Genomic DNA, 21290 nt, shown 5'->3' on the forward strand with positions numbered 1-21290 from the left:
ATCAACAAAAACAATTTATAGGTCATATCCCTACATAAGCATGGGAGGGACAAGGGCGGGGCTTCTTGTATCCCAGGGGTGGGGTCTATCTCCTCTTGCAAATCTTAATACAGGATAAGGTTCTCTGCAAGGTCCCAAAAGATCTGGATACCAAATCCAGAGAGGACATTGTTGTGTGTAGCGCACCTCTCCACCGCCTCCCAGATCAGCCTCCCATCATCTCTGTAATAGAAATTGGGAACAGATTTCAATCCTCGATCTTCAATGTCATCCGGCAGACACAGACCCCTGTACGTCACCTCCTCCATGGCTTTCTTCAACAAAGTTTGTACTGTTCCGAAAACCTGTAAAAAAGAGAAAAGGCACACCCTAGGTAGTCACAGCCCCGCCTTTATATCCTGTGTGAGGTAGTCACAGCCACGCCCCCTGCCTGTATATCCTGTGTGAGAGGTAGTCACAGCCCCTCCCCCTCCTGTATATCCTGTGTGAGAGGTAGTCACAGCCCCGCCCCCTGCCTGTATATCCTGTGTGAGAGGTAGTCACAGCCCCGCCCCCTGCCTGTATATCCTGTGTGAGAGGTAGTCACAGCCCCGCCCCCTGCCTGTATATCCTGTGTGAGAGGTAGTCACAGCCCCTCCCCCTCCTGTATATCCTGTGTGAGAGGTAGTCACTGCCCCGCCTCCTGCCTGTATATCCTGTGTGATAGGTAGTCACAGCCCCGCCCCCTTCCTGTATATCCTGTGTGAGAGGTAGTCACAGCCCCGCCCCCTGCCTGTATATCCTGTGTGATAGGTAGTCACAGCCCCGCCCCCTTCCTGTATATCCTGTGTGAGAGGTAGTCACAGCCCTGCCCCTTGCCTGTATATCCTGTGTGATAGGTAGTCACAGCCCCGCCCCCCTGCCTGTATATCCTGTGTGAGAGGTGGTCACAGCCCCGCCCCCTGCCTGTATATCCTGTGTGAGAGGTGGTCACAGCCCCGCCCCCTGCCTGTATATCCTGTGTGATAGGTAGTCACAGCCCCGCCCCCCTGCCTGTATATCCTGTGTGAGAGGTGGTCACAGCCCCGCCCCCTGCCTGTATATCCTGTGTGAGAGGTGGTCACAGCCCCGTCCCCTGCCTGTATATCCTGTGTGATAGGTAGTCACAGCCCCGCCCCCCTGCCTGTATATCCTGTGTGAGAGGTGGTCACAGCCCCGCCCCCTGCCTGTATATCCTGTGTGAGAGGTAGTCACAGCCCCTCCCCCTCCTGTATATCCTGTGTGAGAGGTAGTCACTGCCCCGCCTCCTGCCTGTATATCCTGTGTGATAGGTAGTCACAGCCCCGCCCCCTTCCTGTATATCCTGTGTGAGAGGTAGTCACAGCCCCGCCCCCTGCCTGTATATCCTGTGTGATAGGTAGTCACAGCCCCGCCCCCTTCCTGTATATCCTGTGTGAGAGGTAGTCACAGCCCTGCCCCTTGCCTGTATATCCTGTGTGATAGGTAGTCACAGCCCCGCCCCCCTGCCTGTATATCCTGTGTGAGAGGTGGTCACAGCCCCGCCCCCTGCCTGTATATCCTGTGTGAGAGGTGGTCACAGCCCCGCCCCCTGCCTGTATATCCTGTGTGATAGGTAGTCACAGCCCCGCCCCCCTGCCTGTATATCCTGTGTGAGAGGTGGTCACAGCCCCGCCCCCTGCCTGTATATCCTGTGTGAGAGGTGGTCACAGCCCCGTCCCCTGCCTGTATATCCTGTGTGATAGGTAGTCACAGCCCCGCCCCCCTGCCTGTATATCCTGTGTGAGAGGTGGTCACAGCCCCGCCCCCTGCCTGTATATCCTGTGTGAGAGGTGGTCACAGCCCCGTCCCCTGTCACCAGATGTCCTTACTGTATTGTGAGGGCCCTCGGGATCAAGGATGAGAGTTCTGGAACTAGAGTTGAGTTGCAGGGTGTAGCGCAGATGAGGGATGAGGAGCTGGAGGAGAGAAAAAAATGAGAAGGAAGAGGGAGTTTGGTTTGTGGTTGAGCCAAAATGATAGAATTGTAATGAATTACCAATAACCAGAGGCCACTGATGGACATTGGTGCTCTGTTATCAAAGCCGATTCAGCTCTGTTACACGTGTCACCTACATCTCCCAGACCCAACCACGTGGTGGACATCTCCTCACCTTGTACACCGGATGGTTACGAGGCAGCTGACGGTGAGTCGCAATATCAAAGACTTCAGCAAAGAGATGAGTATGGAGCAGGTGGTAGACAGTCTCCAGCACCTGAAAATCTGCATTGCGCACCCAAATCTTGGCCAAGGTCCAGTCCCACTTAGAGTCACTGGGTAGGAAGATCGGGGTCTGTTCTCCTGGAGATTGACCCAACTGTAAGGGAAGAAGATGAGACGGACAATTTAATACAAATTCTGCAATTAGTTGTTCACAATTTTAACAGAAACGTGGTGACCACATGTAATGGATGGGGAGCCCGTGGTGGTAACAGACATATCCAGGGATCAGGCGGAGGCAACGTTGTGCAAATCAACTCACGGTTCTTTATTGAACAACAGGCAACAGCCAAAACGGCAGATTCTGGTACCGGAGTGGTCATGGAGAGGGGTCCTCAGGAATAAAGCACCAGCCTGATGGTATATGCAGTTGGGATAGTGGAGATGGAGCTGTGATCAAACTGTGGAAGCTGCAGCTCTGGATAAGAGTCTCTAGTTCCTAGGATTGGTTTCTATTGAAGCACTAAAGGTGTGCTACACGCTCTATCTCAATGTACACTAAGTGGTCATACCACTGCAGACTGGACCTAGACTCTGCAGACTGGACCAAGACTCTGCAGACTGGACCAAGACTCTGCAGACTGGACCAAGACTCTGCAGACTGGACCAAGACTCTGCAGACTGGACCAAGACTCTACAGACTGGACCAAGACTCTGCAGACTGGACCAAGACTCTGCAGACTGGACCAAGACTCTACAGACTGGACCAAGACTCTGCAGACTGGACCAAGACTCTGCAGACTGGACCAAGACTCTACAGACTGGACCAAGACTCTACAGACTGGATCAAGACTCTGCAGACTGGACCAAGACTCTGCAGACTGGACCAAGACTCTGCAGACTGGACCCAGACTCTACAGACTGAACCAAGACTCTACAGACTGGATCAAGACTCTGCAGACTGGACCAAGACTCTGCAGACTGGACCAAGACTCTACAGACTGGATCAAGAATCTGCAGATTGGACCAAGACTCTGCAGACTGGACCAAGACTCTACAGACTGGACCAAGACTCTGCAGACTGGATCAAGACTCTGCAGACTGGACCAAGACTCTACAGACTGGACCAAGACTCTGCAGACTGGACCAAGACTCTACAGACTGGACCAAGACTCTACAGACTGGATCAAGACTCTGCAGACTGGACCAAGACTCTGCAGACTGGACCAAGACTCTGCAGACTGGACCCAGACTCTACAGACTGAACCAAGACTCTACAGACTGGATCAAGACTCTGCAGACTGGACCAAGACTCTGCAGACTGGACCAAGACTCTACAGACTGGATCAAGAATCTGCAGACTGGACCAAGACTCTGCAGACTGGACCAAGACTCTGCAGACTGGACCCAGACTCTACAGACTGGACCAAGACTCTACAGACTGGATCAAGACTCTGCAGACTGGACCCAGACTCTACAGACTGGACCAAGACTCTACAGACTGGATCAAGACTCTACAGACTGGACCAAGACTCTACAGACTGGATCAAGACTCTGCAGACTGGACCAAGACTCTGCAGACTGGACCAAGACTCTGCAGACTGGACCCAGACTCTACAGACTGGACCAAGACTCTACAGACTGGATCAAGACTCTACAGACTGGATCAAGACTCTGCAGACTGGACCAAGACTCTGCAGACTGGACCAAGACTCTGCAGACTGGACCATGTGCTCCCCTGCACAGTGGTTTTATACTCCCCCTTGTCAGGAGGTAGCAGCTCTCCAATCACACTCCAGCTTACAGTACAGCCACATAATTGGATAACATCTTATACCTATTTAACTATTACCTTTCCAGGCAGAATCTACAGCTGCAATTTCACAAGGACCAGGTTCTAGAACTTTCATAGAGGGTTCACAACTCCCCCTAACAGCTCCTGACCTGGAGAGGGCGCTATTCCCAACAACCATCCTGCCTGTGTATTGTCCGGGGGGTTGTTACTGTCTTGCCCACACCCTTTATTTTACTGTCAGAGGGAGAATTCAGTGCAGCAGGTGGCATGGTCACACCAAAGCCAAAAAGATGGTCCTCCACTTTTTGCCCCTCTGTGAGATTCTGGTTTTTGTTGGGGCAGTATGTGTTACATCATCCAGGGGAAGGGCCCCAGTAGGTCCGGCAGAATCATCTGGAGAAGTTGTGTGGAGGAGGCATCATGGAGGAAATACTGCGTCTACCCAAGAACATAAGAACATAAGTCTGGAGGATGTTTACACCCAATGGCTGAACCCTGAAAGTTCTCCTGGTGATAGTCGGAGGCCCCACGTGTAAGTTCAAGGTTCCTCTAGGTCAAACATCTCCTACAAAGCTTATAACATAAGGACTATCATATGACGATCCCTATGAGACACTTGTTGGATGTTACCTGGATAGCGATGGGGAGCAGCCGGTCCTGGGGGTCCTTCCACAGCAGACACATGGGGGCAGCGATGTATTGCTTCTTACCATTGATGGGCTCGTTAGCAGGAATTCCCTGGAGAATCTTGTAGTCGGCCAGGAAGATGTTCCCGTTCTGTAAGATCAGCGCCGGGTCATGTTACTTACAGGGATTGACCCATCTCAGGTCCTTGTATGAAGAGCTTACAGTCAGTCTGACCAGAAGTGAGACCGAGGCCAAAAGTCCTTCATCTCAGATCCTACAGATGTGTTATAGATAAAGCTTATGTCCTTAAAGGGAACCTGTCATCAGGAGGGTCATTCTTACCCAGTGACAGGTTCCTTTAGCTTCTCCCGTGTGATTGTAAAAACTCCATTGTCTCTATTCTGACTACAGTCAGTTCTATTAAAAGATTGGGTCCCCACCCCCTCATTGTATCCTCTCCTCCTCCTCCTCCTCCTCTCCTCCTCCTCCTCCTCCTCCTCCTCCTCCCTCCAGCTCTCCCCCGGTCACATCCCCCTCGTTGTATCCTCTCCTCCTCCTCCTCTCCTCCTCCTCCTCCTCCTCCTCCCTCCAGCTTTCCCCGGTCACATCCCCCTCTTTGTATCTTCTCTCCTCCTCCTCCCTCCAGCTCTCCCCCGGTCACATCCCCCTCTTTGTATCCTCTCTCCTCCTCCTCCCTCCAGCTCTCCCCGGTCACATCCCCCTCTTTGTATCCTCTCTCCTCCTCCTCCCTCCAGCTCTCCCCGGTCACATCCCCCTCTTTGTATCCTCTCCTCCTCCTCCTCCTCTCCTCCTCCTCCCTCCAGCTCTCCCCCGGTCACATCCCCCTCTTTGTATCCTCTCCTCCTCCTCCTCCTCTCCTCCTCCTCCCTCCAGCTCTCCCCCGGTCACATCCCCCTCTTTGTATCCTCTCCTCCTCCTCCTCCTCTCCTCCTCCTCCCTCCAGCTCTCCCCCGGTCACACCCCCTCTTTGTATCTTCTCTCCTCCTCCTCCCTCCAGCTCTCCCCCGGTCACATCCCCCTCTTTGTATCCTCTCCTCCTCCTCCTCCTCTCCTCCTCCTCCCTCCAGCTCTCCCCCGGTCACATCCCCCTCTTTGTATCCTCTCCTCCTCCTCCCTCATACCCCTCCCTCCAGCTCTCCCCCGGTCACATCCCCCTCTTTGTATCCTCTCCTCCTCCTCCCTCCAGCTCTCCCCCGGTCACATCCCCCTCGTTGTATCCTCTCCTCCTCCTCCTCCTCTCCTCCTCCTCCCTCCAGCTCTCCCCCGGTCACATCCCCCTCTTTGTATCCTCTCCTCCTCCTCCTCCTCTCCTCCTCCTCCCTCCAGCTCTCCCCCGGTCACACCCCCTCTTTGTATCCTCTCCTCCTCCTCCTCCTCTCCTCCTCCTCCCTCCAGCTCTCCCCCGGTCACATCCCCCTCTTTGTATCCTCTCCTCCTCCTCCCTCCAGCTCTCCCCCGGTCACATCCCCCTCGTTGTATCCTCTCCTCCTCCTCCTCCCTCCAGCTCTCCCCCGGTCACATCCCCCTCTTTGTATCCTCTCCTCCTCCTCCTCCTCTCCTCCTCCTCCCTCCAGCTCTCCCCCGGTCACACCCCCTCTTTGTATCCTCTCCTCCTCCTCCTCCTCTCCTCCTCCTCCCTCCAGCTCTCCCCCGGTCACACCCCCTCTTTGTATCCTCCTCCTCCTCCCTCCAGCTCTCCCCCGGTCACATCCCCCTCTTTGTATCCTCTCCTCCTCCTCCTCCTCTCCTCCTCCTCCCTCCAGCTCTCCCCCGGTCACATCCCCCTCTTTGTATCCTCTCCTCCTCCCTCATACCCCTCCCTCCAGCTCTCCCCCGGTCACATCCCCCTCTTTGTATCCTCTCCTCCTCCTCCCTCCAGCTCTCCCCCGGTCACATCCCCCTCTTTGTATCCTCTCCTCCTCCTCCCTCCAGCTCTCCCCCGGTCACATCCCCCTCTTTGTATCCTCTCCTCCTCCTCTCCTCCTCCTCCTCCTCTCCTCCTCCTCCCTCCAGCTCTCCCCCGGTCACATCCCCCTCTTTGTATCCTCTCCTCCTCCTCCTCCGCTCCTCCTCCTCCCTCCAGCTCTCCCCCGGTCACATCCCCCTCATTGTATCCTCTCCTCCCTCCAGCTCTCCCCCGGTCACATCCCCCTCTTTGTATCCTCTCCTCCTCCTCCCTCCAGCTCTCCCCCGGTCACATCCCCCTCTTTGTATCCTCTCCTCCTCCTCCCTCCAGCTCTCCCCCGGTCACATCCCCCTCTTTGTATCCTCTCCTCCTCCTCCTCCTCTCCTCCTCCTCCCTCCAGCTCTCCCCCGGTCACATCCCCCTCTTTATATCCTCTCCTCCTCCTCCTCCTCTCCTCCTCCTCCCTCCAGCTCTCCCCCGGTCACATCCCCCTCATTGTATCCTCTCCTCCTCCTCCTCCTCCCTCCAGCTCTCCCCCGGTCACATCCCCCTCTTTGTATCCTCTCCTCCTCCTCCTCCTCTCCTCCTCCTCCTCCTCTCCTCCTCCTCCCTCCAACTCTCCCCCGGTCACATCCCCCTCTTTGTATCCTCTCCTCCTCCTCCTCCTCCTCTCCTCCTCCTCCCTCCAGCTCTCCCCCGGTCACATCCACCTCATTGTATCCTCTCCTCCCTCCAGCTCTCCCCCGGTCACATCCCCCTCTTTGTATCCTCTCCTCCTCCTCCCTCCAGCTCTCCCCCGGTCACATCCCCCTCTTTGTATCCTCTCCTCCTCCTCCCTCCAGCTCTCCCCGGTCACATCCCCCTCTTTGTATCCTCTCCTCCTCCTCCCTCCAGCTCTCCCCGGTCACACCCCCCTCGTTGTATCCTCTCCTCCTCCTCTCCTCCTCCTCCCTCCAGCTCTCCCCCGGTCACATCCCCCTCATTGTATCCTCTCCTCCTCCTCCTCTCCTCCTCCTCCCTCCAGCTCTCCCCCGGTCACATCCCCCTCATTGTATCCTCTCCTCCTCCTCCTCTCCTCCTCCTCCCTCCAGCTCTCCCCCGGTCACATCCCCCTCTTATTTCGATCCCATCTCATATGTCTCAATCTTACTTCTAGGTTCCCCAGAGGAGGGTCTACTCGCTCCTAATACAGCGACTGCTGACGGTCATCAGGATAATTACACTGTCCTCCCAGCAGGCAGAGATTATACAAGGTCTTCAAATCTACCACCAAAACCCATCCTGGTAAATCAGAGACATTACTCCTAGGCACCGGGACTGTGGGTTCTTCTTATATTTGTTATCCATGGCCGCCTTCCAGCTAAAAAGAAGGTTCAAAATTATGCCAATGAGCCTGAAGGTAACCTCCGCACTGCAGCTTCATAGGCTGTTACACTGCACAGGAGCACTCCCCCTTGCCACTATGTGAGATTACAGCAGACAGAGGGAGGAGGGAAGTGCTGAGGGTCGAGGGGGGGAGGGGGTAAAAATGTAACAGCATGGGAAGCTGCAGCACAGAGGGGCTCTCATAATGCCCCTCCCACCAAAAGCCCTTCTGGCTCATTAGCATAAGTTAAGAACAAAGGAAACCATGGATAAGAAGCATAAGGAAATACCACAGTCCCGGTGCCTGGATCTATGAGTAATGTCCCTGGTTTATCAGGATGGATTTCCATTTGCCAGTCGGATGCTATGTTGAGGCATCATGGGATTGATTGCAGAGCACTAGGAAAGAAAGCTCTATATTATATAATTACTAGTCACTGGTCACTATAACATCTCACCTCCAGCTCCTCCATGATGTCTGAGGAGGCGGCCAGCATGCTGCTGGTGACTGGGAAGTTGTCTGGGAGCCTCTGACATCTCCTGATCACCATTGGATTACATCCATTCAGATACTGGGAACCAAAGAAGGCGTCATCATCCCATTCCCTGGTGACCTTGTCTGGAGGATCAATAAATAACCATGAATAGTCAGGTCCTTACTTACAGATGCAACATCTACACGGGGGTCTGATAATGTACGGGGGCAGCTATTAACTAGGACCAGAGTCGCTGTCCTGTACCCTCACATCCTCACAACCTCCTCCCTTAGCCTGTAGCCCCACATTCCCTCCTCCTCCTTAGCCTGTACCCCCACATTCTTACCTCCTCCCTTAGCCTGTAGCCCCACATTCCCTCCTCCTCCTTAGCTTGTACCCCCACATTCTTACCCCCTACCTTAGGCTACACCCCCCCCCCCCATTCCCACTTCCTCCCTAAGGATATAGGCTAAGGGAGGAGCAGCTAAAGTGGGGGCAGGGGGTACAGTCTGCTTGACCATGACAGTGAAGGTTCCCCCTTGGGCACTGCGGGTGTCAGGGACCAATCCCCAGTAGATGATGAGAGAGGCCCATGATGCTAGCAGCAGGCCAGGGACACACACAAGACAAAGTTGTTGTAAACATAAAGTTCAGAGAACACCAACAGCAGCAGATGACAAACTCCTTCCTGTGAGGCTGAGTGTCAGGAGAAAAGTCCTCTAGTTAGGACCTGCCCTGGTCAGCTTGGATGGCAATAATCTCCAGTGAGCTCTAGCAGCAATCAGCAGTATCTCAGAACATAGACCCCCACTCCAGACACAGCCCGTCTTTATAGACTGTCTAGACACTCTGGGCTGCCAGCCAATGACAGCCTGCAAAGCCTCAGGAAAGATACAAAAGGATACAGACATAATGTAAACATTTAACCCTTAACTTAACATACATACAGACATATAATGACGCACAGTGTAAACGTCTATTCTCGCCACTTGGTGGTTGGGTGATACCCTGCACCCCCCCCCCCCCCGCCCGGGGGATTTATAGGGCAGGATCTCTGAATTAGGGAAAGCTCACTGGGGTGATAGGACTCACTAGGTCCCTTTGCCGAGAACTCCAGGACATTACACGGACATCTCCACCTCTTCCTCTACACCTTCTTGTACTAGTAGGACCTGATGATATTTTTATATGACATATCGTGTAGACCAAAATCAGAAGAAGAAGAAGAAGCCTGGAGACCCATGGAGAAGAGAGGCAGAGATCTCCCGGAGAACACTAGAGGTCACTTAGAGGAGACGCACCAGAGATGTCCGTTCTGTGGAGGCAAAACACGGTCTTGATGTCGTCCAGACTTTTCCATGAATCCGCGCAGCGCTGGAGACCTTTTAGTGTTCCCTTGAATCCCCTGTAAGGAAACGGAGGTAGGTGAGTGTATGAGGTAGGTGGAAGATAAGTCCAGCAAAACAGCAAAGGCCTCCTAGTCCAGGACAATATCAGGGTCTGGTCTCTATATATAGTGGCCATTGTCCACAAGGACTATCAAATACTAGATCCAGCTGGTCGTAGGCCATGGCTGGGGGGGGAAGTGTATTTTCTAAAAACCTACGACAGAACCTTCTGGAAATCCGAGCTGCTTTTCTCTCTCTCGGAGAACTGTTCATTGACAGGAAGATCCCGAACATTCTCCGCGTCGATGTAGTGTGGAGCCCCCGGAGCCAAAGTCTTCCACCTGTGAAATATAACCACAGTTTTTACATGACTGGTGGACACGTTGTGGAGACCCTCATAACCCATAAGATGGTGGCACTTGTAGGGAACGGGGGTCACTCACTTGTAAACTTCTCTGCTTTTCTCTAGTTCTTCTTTCCATTCCTCCATGCAGATATTATCAGGTCCCCGGCACAATGTACGACCTGATAGAAGAACAGGTCACACCGTAGACATTGGCCAACATTTACCAAAACCAGCGCAGTGCAAAGCCAGACAGAAAACTGGTGCAAACTACTTAATAAATGTGACCCACTGGGGGTCATTTTCTAAGGAACCGAATCCGATTTGCGCCGATTTTCCCTGAATTGGCCCAGGGTTTTGGCACACGCGATCGGATTGTGCCACATCGGCGCCAGCATGCACGCAACGGAAACCAGGGGGCGTGGCCGTACGAAAACCCGATGGTTCTGGAAAAACCGCCGCATTTAGAAAAAAAAAGTGTTGCTTGACACGCACTTACCTGCACCCACGTTAGGACGGTGAACTTCTGTGAACTCCGACGAACTTCAGCGCAGCAGCGACACCTGGTGGACGTCGGAGGAACTGCCTTAGTGAATCCCGGCCGGACCCGAATCCTCCACAGAGAACGCGCCGAAGGATCGCGAATGGACCGGGTAAGTAAATCTGCCCCAATGTATCTGCCTGGACCACCACAGGACAATGAAAGAATTCTTGGCCCAATTCTTGTTACATTACATAACTCATTGCCAGGTGTCCTAAGAAGATTCAGGGTAAGCCGTAGAGGGTTACTGAGGGTTACCCACCTGCTGAGGATCACCTACCTTTCCCATGAGGGATCAGGACACTGGTCTGGCCGGAGATCCACTGGTACACAGGGAACTGGTGGAGCTTCCCATCGGGGGAGAGGACATGGACATAGCGGCAGTACCAGGCGTCCTGCACCGGGATCAGGTAAGTCTCTTTGTAGAGTCGCACAGCCTGCAGCTCCCCAAGGTCCAGATCTGTGTCCACCTCTACGTGAGACACCTGGAGAGATAGAGAATGGACCACGGGTAAGAACAGTCATCCCTGAAGCCAACAAGAAGGAGGAAGCAGCTGCCATGGTCATTAATGAAGCTCCTCGACTCCCTCAAGAGTGGACAGGAAGGGTCCGAGACCCCAACGGTCATCAATCACTTCTTCTACAAAGGTTCCTCCACCATTTGTCTCTCTCTGTGATGAATATTTGAATATTTCACACATATTCGGACACAGTGACATCTTACGGGAGTCATGTTTGAACACAAGAAGAAATGAAGAAACCTATAAACACTGATTGTCACTCTGATTCCCTCTCGTCTAGACTCCTGGAACTCCCGACTAATCATCTTCCACTCCCTAATCTCTCTCCTCTACAATCTATACATAATGCAGCAGCCAGGCTCATCTATCAGACCAAACGCTACACAGATGCCTCCAGTCTGTGCCGGTCACTGCACTGGCTGCCCGTCTCCTATAAAATAATCACCCTCATCCACACAGCTCTGCACAGTGCTGCTCCTCCCTATCTCTCTTCTATCGCCTTCCCGTGCTCTTCCATCTGCCAGTGACTTTAGATTAATCTCTACCTTATTTCTAACCTCTGCTGCACGTCTCCAGGACTTCTCCCGAGCTGCACCAATTCTCTGGAATGCTCTACATGTTCTATGAGACTAATACCCAACCCCCAATGCATCAAACGTTCTATTAAAACTCATTTATTTAGGCAGAGCTATCACATTCGCAAACTGCAACCAACTATAACTCATATGACCCAATTCTGGGGACTCCCCCTGTCTGTTATCCGGAAAGTACTTCTGTGCAGTCCCACTGACTATGGACTCTGTATATAAACTGTGGGTGATGAAAAGCTGTATGTGTGTATATAAGTATATAAATGTGTGTATATGAGTGAGGAGCTGTATGTGTGTATATAAGTATATAAATGTGTGTGTATGAGTGAGAAGCTGTATGTGTGTATATAAGTATATAAATGTGTGTGTATGAGTGAGGAGCTGTATGTGTATATAAGTATATAAATGTGTGTGTATGAGTGAGGAGCTGTATGTGTATATAAGTATATAAATGTTTGTGTATGAGTGAGGAGCTGTATGTGTGTATATAAGTATATACATGAGTGTGTATAAGTGAGGAGCTGTATGTGTGTATATAAGTATATACATGAGTGTGTATGAGTGAGGAGCTGTATGTGTATATAAGTATATAAATGTGTGTGTATGAGTGAGGAGCTGTATGTGTGTATATAAGTATATACATGAGTGTGTATGAGTGAGGAGCTGTATGTGTGTATATAAGTATATACATGTGTGTGTATGAGTGAAGAGCTGTATGTGTGTATATAGGTATATAAATGTGTGTATGAGTGAGGCGATGTATGTGTGTATATAAGTATATAAATGTGTGTATATGAGTGAGGAGCTGTATGTGTGTATATAATTATATAAATGTGTGTGTATGAGTGAGAAGCTGTATGTGTGTATATAAGTATATAAATGTGTGTATATGAGTGAGGAGCTGTATGTGTGTATATAATTATATACATGTGTGTGTATGAGTGAGAAGCTGTATGTGTGTATATAAGTATATAAATGTGTGTGTATGAGTGAGGAGCTGTATGTGTGTATATAAGTATATAAATGTGTGTATGAGTGAGAAGCTGTATGTGTGTATATAAGTATATAAATGTGTGTGTATGAGTGAGGAGCTGTATGTGTGTATATAAGTATATAAATGTGTGTGTATGAGTGAGGAGCTGTATGTGTGTATATAAGTATATACATGAGTGTGTAAGAATGAGGAGCTGTATGTGTGTATATAAGTATATACATGAGTGTGAATGAGTGAGGAGCTGTATGTGTATATAAGTATATAAATATGTGTGTATGAGTTAGGAGCTGTATGTGTGTATATAAGTATATACATGAGTGTGTATGAGTGAGGAGCTGTATGTGTGTATATAAGCATATAAATGTGTGTGTATGAGTGAGGAGCTGTATGTGTGTATATAAGTATATAAATGTGTGTGTATGAGTGAGGAACTGTATGTGTGTATATAAGTATATAAATGTGTGTGTATGAGTGAGGAGCTGTATGTGTGTATATAAGTATATAAATGTGTGTGTATGAGTGAGGAACTGTATGTGTGTATATAAGTATATAAATGTGTGTGTATGAGTGAGGAACTGTATGTGTGTATATAAGTATATAAATGTGTGTGTATGAGTGAGGAGCTGTATGTGTGTATATAAGTATATAAGTGAATGTGTGTGAGTAAGGAGCTGTGTGTGTATATAAGTATATACATGTGCGTGTATGAGTGAGGAGCTGTATGTGTGTATATAAGTATATAAATATGTGTGTATGAGTAAGGAGCTGTATGTGTGTATATAAGTATATAAATGTGTGCATGAGTGAGAAGCTGTAATTGTGTATATAAGTATATAAATGTGTGTGTATGCGTGAGGAACTGTATGTGTGTATACAAGTATATAAATGTGTGTGTATGAGTGAGGAGCTGTATGTGTGTATATAAGTATATAAATGTGTGTGTATGAGTGAAGAGCTGTATGTGTGTATGTAAGTATATACATGTGCGTGTATGAGTGAGGAGCTATATGTGTGTATATAAGAATATAAATGTGTGTGTATGAGTGAAGAGCTGTATGTGTGTATGTAAGTATATACATGTGCGTGTATGAGTGAGGAGCTGTATGTGTGTATATAAGTATATAAATGTGTGTGTATGAGTAAGGAGCTGTATGTGTGTATATAAGTATATAAATGTGTGTGTGAGTGAGGAGCTGTATGTGTGTATATAAGTATATAAATGTGTATGTATGAGTGAGGAGCTGTATTTGTGTATATAAGTATATAAATGTGTGTGTATGAGTGAGGAGCTGTATGTGTGTATACATGTACATAAATGTGTGTGTATGAGTGAGGAACTGTATGTGTGTATACAAGTATATAAATGTGTGTGTATGAGTGAGGAGCTGTATGTATGTATATAGGTATATACATGAGTGTGTATGAGTGAGGAGCTGTATGTGTGTATATAAGTATATAAATGTGTGTGTATGAGTGAAGAGCTGTATGTGTGTATATAAGTATATAAATGTGTGTGTATGATTGAGGAGCTGTATCTGTGTATATAAGTATAAAAATATGTGTGTATGAGTGAGGAGCTGTATGTGTGTATATAAGTATATAAATGTGTATGTATGAGTGAGGAGCTGCATGTGTGTATATAAGTATATAAATGTGCGTGTATGAGTGAAGAGCTGTATGTGTGTATATAAGTATATAAATGTGTGTGTATGAGTGAAGAGCTGTATGTGTGTATATAAGTATATAAATGTGCGTGTATGAGTGAGGAGCTGTATGTGTGTATATAAGTATATAAATGAGTGTGTATGAGTGAGGAGCTGTATGTGTGTATATAAGAATATAAATGTGTGTGTATGAGTGAAGAGCTGTATGTGTGTATATAAGTATATAAATGTGTGTGTATGAGTAAGGAGCTGTATGTGTGTATATAAGTATATAAATGTGTGTGTATGAGTAAGGAGCTGTATGTGTGTATATAAGTATATAAATGTGTGTGTATGAGTGAGGAGCTGTATGTGTGTATATTAGTATATAAATGTGTGTGTATGAGTGAGGAGCTGTATTTGTGTATATAAGTATATAAATGTGTGTGTATGAGTGAGGAACTGTATGTGTATATACAAGTATATAAATGTGTGTGTATGAGTGAGGAGCTGTATGTGTGTATATAGGTATATACATGAGTGTGTATGAGTGAGGAGCTGTATGTGTGTATATAAGTATATAAATGTGTGTGTATGAGTGAAGAGCTGTATGTGTGTATATAAGTATATAAATGTGTGTGTATGATTGAGGAGCTGTATCTGTGTATATAAGTATAAAAATATGTGTGTATGAGTGAGGAGCTGTATGTGTGTATATAAGTATATAAATGTGTATGTATGAGTGAGGAGCTGCATGTGTGTATATAAGTATATAAATGTGCGTGTATAAGTGAGGAGCTGTATGTGTGTATATAAGTATATAAATGTGTGTGTATGAGTAAGGAGCTGTATGTAAGTATATAAGTATATAAATTTGTGTGTATGAGTGAGGAGCTGTATGTGTGTATACATGTATATAAATGTGTGTGTATGAGTGAGGAGCTGTATGTGTGTATATAAGTATATAAATGTGTGTGTATGAGTGAGGAGCTGTATGTGTGTATATAAGTATATAAATGTGCGTGTATGAGTGAGGATCTGTATGTGTGTATATAAGTATATAAATATGTGTGTATGAGTGAGGAGCTGTATGTGTGTATATAAGTATATAAATGTGTGTGTATGAGTGAGGAGCTGTATGTGTGTATATAAGTATATAAATGTGTGTGTATGAGTGAGGAGCTGTATGTGTGTATATAAGTATATAAATGTGCGTGTATGAGTGAGGAGCTGTATGTGTGGTTATAAGTATATAAATGTGTGCATGAGTAAGGAGCGGTATGTGTATATAATTATATAAATGTGTGTGTATGAGTGAGGAGCTGTATGTGTGTATATAAGTATATACATGAGTGTGTATGAGTGAAGAGCTGTATGTGTGTATATAAGTATATAAATGTGTGTGTATGAGTGAGGAGCTGTATGTGTGTATATAAGTATAAAAGGTGCGTGTATGAGTGAGGAGCTGTATGTGTGTATATAAGTATATACATGAGTGTGTATGAGTGAGGAGCTGTATGTGTGTATATAAGTATATAAATGTGTGTGTATGAGTGAAGAGCTGTATGTGTGTACATAAGTATAAAAAGGTGCGTGTATGAGTGAGGAGCTGTATGTGTGTATATAAGTATATAAATGTGTGTGTATGAGTGAGGAGCTGTATGTGTGTATATAAGTATATAAATGTGTGTGTATGAGTGAGGAGCTGTATGTGTGTATATAAGTATATAAATATGTGTGTATGAGTGAGGAGCTGTATGTGTGTATATAAGTATATAAATGTGCGTGTATGAGTGAGGAGCTGTATGTGTGTATATAAGTATATAAATGTGTGCATGAGTGAAGAGCTGTATGTGTGTATATAATTATATAAATGTGTGTGTATGAGTAAGGAGCTGTTTGTGTGTATATAATTATATAAATGTGTGTGTATGAGTAAGGCGCTGTATGTGTGTATATAAGTATATACATGAGTGTATATGAGTGAGGATCTGCATGTGTGTATATAAGTATATAAATATGTGTGTATGAGTGAGGAGCTGTATGTGTGTATATAAGTATATAAATGTGTGCATGAGTGAAGAGCTATATGTGTGTATATAATTATATAAATGTGTGTATGAGTAAGGAGCGGTATGTGTATATAAGTATATAAATGTGTGTGTATGAGTGAGGAGCTGTATGTGCGTATATAAGTATATAAATGTGTGTGTATGAGTGAGGAGCTGTATGTGTGTATATAAGTATATAAATGTGTGTGTATGAGTGAGGAGCTGTATGTGTGTATATAAGTATATAAATGTGTGTGTATGAGTGAGGAGCTGTATGTGTGTATATAAGTATATAAATGTGTGTGTATGAGTGAGGAGCTGTATGTGTGTATATAAGTATATAAATGTGTGTGTATGAGTGAGGAGCTGTATGTGTGTATATAACTATATAAATGTGTGTGTCTGAGTGACGAGCTTTATGTGTGTATATAAGTATATAAATGTGCGTGTATGAGTGAGGAGCTGTATGTGTGTATATAAGTATATAAATGTGTGTGTCTGAGTGACGAGCTTTATTTGTGTATATAAGTATATAAATGTGCGTGTATGAGTGAGGAGCTGTATGTGTGTATATAAGTATATAAATGTGTGTGTATGAGTGAGGAGCTGTATGTGTGTATATAAGTATATAAATGTGTGTGTATTAGTGAGGAGCTGTATGTGTGTATATAAGTATATAAATGTGTGTGCATGAGTGAAGAGCTGTATGTGTGTATATAAGTATATAAATGTGTGTGTATGAGTGAGGAGCTGTATGTGTGTATATAAGTATATAAAAGTGTGTATGAGTAAGGAGCTGTATGTGTATATAAGTATATAAATGTGTGTGTATGAGTAAGGAGATGTATGTGTGTTTATAAGTATATACATGTGTGTGCATGAGTGAGGAGCTGTATGTGTGTATATAAGTATATAAATGTGTGTGTATGAGTGAGGAGCTGTATGTGTGTATATAAGTATATAAATATGTGTGTGTATGAGTGAGGAGCTGTATGTGTGTATATAAGTATATAAATATGTGTGTGTATGAGTGAGGAGCTGTTTGTGTGTATATAAGTATATAAATGTGTGTGTATGAGTGAAGAGCTGTATGTGTGTATATAAGTATATAAATGTGTGTGTATGAGTGAAGAGCTGTATGTGTGTATATAAGTATATAAATGTGTGTGTATGAGTGAGGAGCTGTATGTGTGTATATAAGTATATAAATTTGTGTGTATGAGTGAGGAGCTGTATGTGTATATAAGTATATAAATGTGCGTGTATGAGTGAGGAGCTGTATGTGTATATAAGTATATAAATGTGTGTGTATGAGTGAGGAGCTGTATGTGTATATAAGTATATAAATGTGCGTGTATGAGTGAGGAGCTGTATGTGTGTATATAAGTATATAAATGTGTGTGTATGAGTGAGGAGCTGTATGTGTGTATATAAGTATATACATGAGTGTGTATGAGTGAAGAGCTGTATGTGTGTATATAAGTATATAAATGTGTGTGTATGAGTGAGGAGCTGTATGTGTGTATATAAGTATATAAATGTGTGTGTATGAGTGACGAGCTTTATGTGTGTATATAAGTATATAAATGTGCGTGTATGAGTGAGGAGCTGTATGTGTGTATATAAGTATATAAATGTGTTTGTATGGGTAAGGAGCTGTATGTATATATAAGTATATACATGAGTGTGTATGAGTGAGGAGCTGTATGTGTGTATATAAGTATATACATGAGTGTGTATGAGTGCGGAGCTGTATGTGTGTATATAAGTATATAAATGTGTGTATGAGTGAGGAGCTGTATGTTTGTATATAAGCATATAATTGTGTGTATGAGTGAGGAGCTGCATGTGAGTATATAAGTATATAAATTTGTGTGTATGAGTGAGGAACTGTATGTGTGTATATAAGTATATAAATGTGTGTCTATGAGTGAGGAGCTGTATGTGTGTATATAAGTATATAAATGTGTGTGTATGAGTGAGGAGCTGCATGTGTGTATATAAGTATATAAATGTGTGTTTGAGTGAGGAGCTGTATGTGTGTATATTAGTATATAAATGTTTGTGTATGAGTGAGGAGCTGTATGTGTGTATATAAGTATATAAAGGTGTGTGTATAAGTTAGGAGCTGCATGTGTGTATATAAGTATATAAAGGTGTGTGTATAAGTGAGGAGCTGTATGTGTGTATATAAGTATATAAAGGTGTGTGTATAAGTTAGGAGCTGCATGTGTGTATATAAGTATATAAAGGTGTGTGTATAAGTGAGGAGCTGTATGTGTGTATATAAGTATTTAAAGGTGTGTGTATAAGTTAGGAGCTGCATGTGTGTATATAAGTATATAAATATGTGTGCATGAGTGAGGAGCTGTATGTGTGTATATAAGTATATAAAGGTGTGTGTATAAGTGAGGAGCTGTATGTGTGTATATAAGTATATAAAGGTGTGTGTATAAGTGAGGAGCTGTATGTGTGTATATAAGTATTTAAAGGTGTGTGTATAAGTTAGGAGCTGCATGTGTGTATATAAGTATATAAATATGTGTGCATGAGTGAGGAGCTGTATGTGTGTATATAAGTATATAAATGTGTGTGTATGAGTGAGGAGCTGTATGTGTGTATATAAGTATATAAATGTGTGTGTATGAGTGAGGAGCTGTATGTGTGTATATAAGTATAAAAATGTGTGTGTATGAGTGAGGAGCTGTATGTGTGTATATAAGTATATAAATATGTGTGTATGAGTGAGGAGCTGTATGTGTGTATATAAGTATATAAATGTGCGTGTATGAGTGAGGAGCTGTATGTGTGTATATAAGTATATACATGAGTGTATATGAGTGAGGATCTGTATGTGTGTATATAAGTATATAAATATGTGTGTATGAGTGAGGAGCTGTATGTGTGTATATAAGTATATAAAGGTGTGTGTATAAGTGAGGAGCTGTATGTGTGTATATAAGTATATAAATGTGTGCATGAGTGAAGAGCTGTATGTGTGTATATAATTATATAAATGTGTGTATGAGTAAGGAGCGGTATGTGTATATAAGTATATAAATGTGTGTGTATGAGTGAGGAGCTGTATGTGTGTATATAAGTATATAAATGTGTGTGTATGAGTGAGAAGCTGTATGTGTGTATAAATAAGTATATAAATGTGTGTGTATGAGTGAAGAGCTGTATGTGTGTATATAAGTATATAAATGTGTGTGTATGAGTGAGGAGCTGTATGTGTGTATATAAGTATATACATGTGTGTGTATGAGTGAAGAGCTGTATGTGTGTATATAAGTATATAAATGTATGTATGAGTGAGGAGCTGTATGTGTGTATATAAGTATATAAATGTGTGTGTATGAGTGAGGAGCTGTATGTGTGTATATAAGTATATACATGAGTGTGTAAGAATGAGGAGCTGTATGTGTGTATATAAGTATATACATGAGTGTGTATGAGTGAGGAGCTGTATGTGTATATAAGTATATAAATATGTGTGTATGAGTGAGGAGCTGTATGTGTGTATATAAGCATATACATGAGTGTGTATGAGTGAGGAGCTGTATGTGTGTATATAAGCATATAAATGTGTGTGTATGAGTGAGGAGCAGTATGTGTGTATATAAGTATATAAATGTGTGTGTATGAGTGAGGAACTGTATGTGTGTATATAAGTATATAAATGTGTGTGTATGAGTGAGGAACTGTATGTGTGTATATAAGTATATAAATGTGTGTGTATGAGTGAGGAGCTGTATGTGTGTATATAAGTATATAAGTGAATGTGTGTGAGTAAGGAGCTGTGTGTGTATATAAGTATATACATGTGCGTGTATGAGTGAGGAGCTGTATGTGTGTATATAAGTATATAAATATGTGTGTATGAGTAAGGAGCTGTATGTGTGTATATAAGTATATAAATGTGTGCATGAGTGAGGAGCTGTAATTGTGTATATAAGTATATAAATGTGTGTGTATGAGTGAGGAACTGTATGTGTGTATACAAGTATTTAAATGTGTGTGTATGAGTGAGGAGCTGTATGTGTGTATATAAGTATATACATGAGTGTGTATGAGTGAGGAGCTATATGTGTGTATATAAGAATATAAATGTGTGTGTATGAGTGAAGAGCTGTATGTGTGTATGTAAGTATATACATGTGCGTGTATGAGTGAGGAGCTGTATGTGTGTATATAAGTATATAAATGTGTGTGTATGAGTAAGGAGCTGTATGTGTGTATATAAGTATATAAATGTGTGTGTATGAGTGAGGAGCTGTATGTGTGTATATAAGTATATAAATGTGTGTGTATGAGTGAGGAGCTGTATTTGTGTATATAAGTATATAAATGTGTGTGTATGAGTGAGGAACTGTATGTGTGTATACAAGTATATAAATGTGTGTGTATGAGTGAGGAGCTGTATGTATGTATATAGGTATATACATGAGTGTGTATGAGTGAGGAGCTGTATGTGTGTATATAAGTATATAAATGTGTGTGTATGAGTGAAGAGCTGTATGTGTGTATATAAGTATATAAATGTGTGTGTATGATTGAAGAGCTGTATCTGTGTATATAAGTATAAAAATATGTGTGTATGAGTGAGGAGCTGTATGTGTGTATATAAGTATATAAATGTGTATGTATGAGTGAGGAGCTGCATGTGTGTATATAAGTATATAAATGTGCGTGTATAATTGAGGAGCTGTATGTGTGTATATAAGTATATAAATGTGTGTGTATGAGTAAGGAGCTGTATGTGTGTATATAAGTATATAAATTTGTGTGTATGAGTGAGGAGCTGTATGTGTGTATACATGTATATAAAT

At 44.5% G+C, this 21290-nt stretch overlaps 1 protein-coding gene across 1 annotated transcript in view; it reads right to left on the bottom strand.

Annotated features, from left to right (window-relative positions):
* LOC140117139 (hydroperoxide isomerase ALOXE3-like) overlaps window positions 1-21290 on the bottom strand; it is a 51748-nt gene that overhangs the window by 1345 nt on the left and 29113 nt on the right. The window contains exons 2-10 of the mRNA XM_072133596.1: window positions 10940-11144; window positions 10219-10300; window positions 9994-10116; window positions 9689-9792; window positions 8370-8530; window positions 4623-4769; window positions 2151-2354; window positions 1869-1955; window positions 187-344 (exon numbers count right to left, since the gene is read on the bottom strand). Of these exons, the coding sequence (XP_071989697.1) occupies window positions 187-344; window positions 1869-1955; window positions 2151-2354; window positions 4623-4769; window positions 8370-8530; window positions 9689-9792; window positions 9994-10116; window positions 10219-10300; window positions 10940-11144 (1271 nt within the window). The remainder of the gene's footprint in view (window positions 1-186; window positions 345-1868; window positions 1956-2150; window positions 2355-4622; window positions 4770-8369; window positions 8531-9688; window positions 9793-9993; window positions 10117-10218; window positions 10301-10939; window positions 11145-21290) is intronic.

Source organism: Engystomops pustulosus, chromosome 2, assembly GCF_040894005.1.
Source record: "Engystomops pustulosus chromosome 2, aEngPut4.maternal, whole genome shotgun sequence".
Taxonomy (NCBI): Eukaryota; Metazoa; Chordata; class Amphibia; order Anura; family Leptodactylidae; genus Engystomops; species Engystomops pustulosus.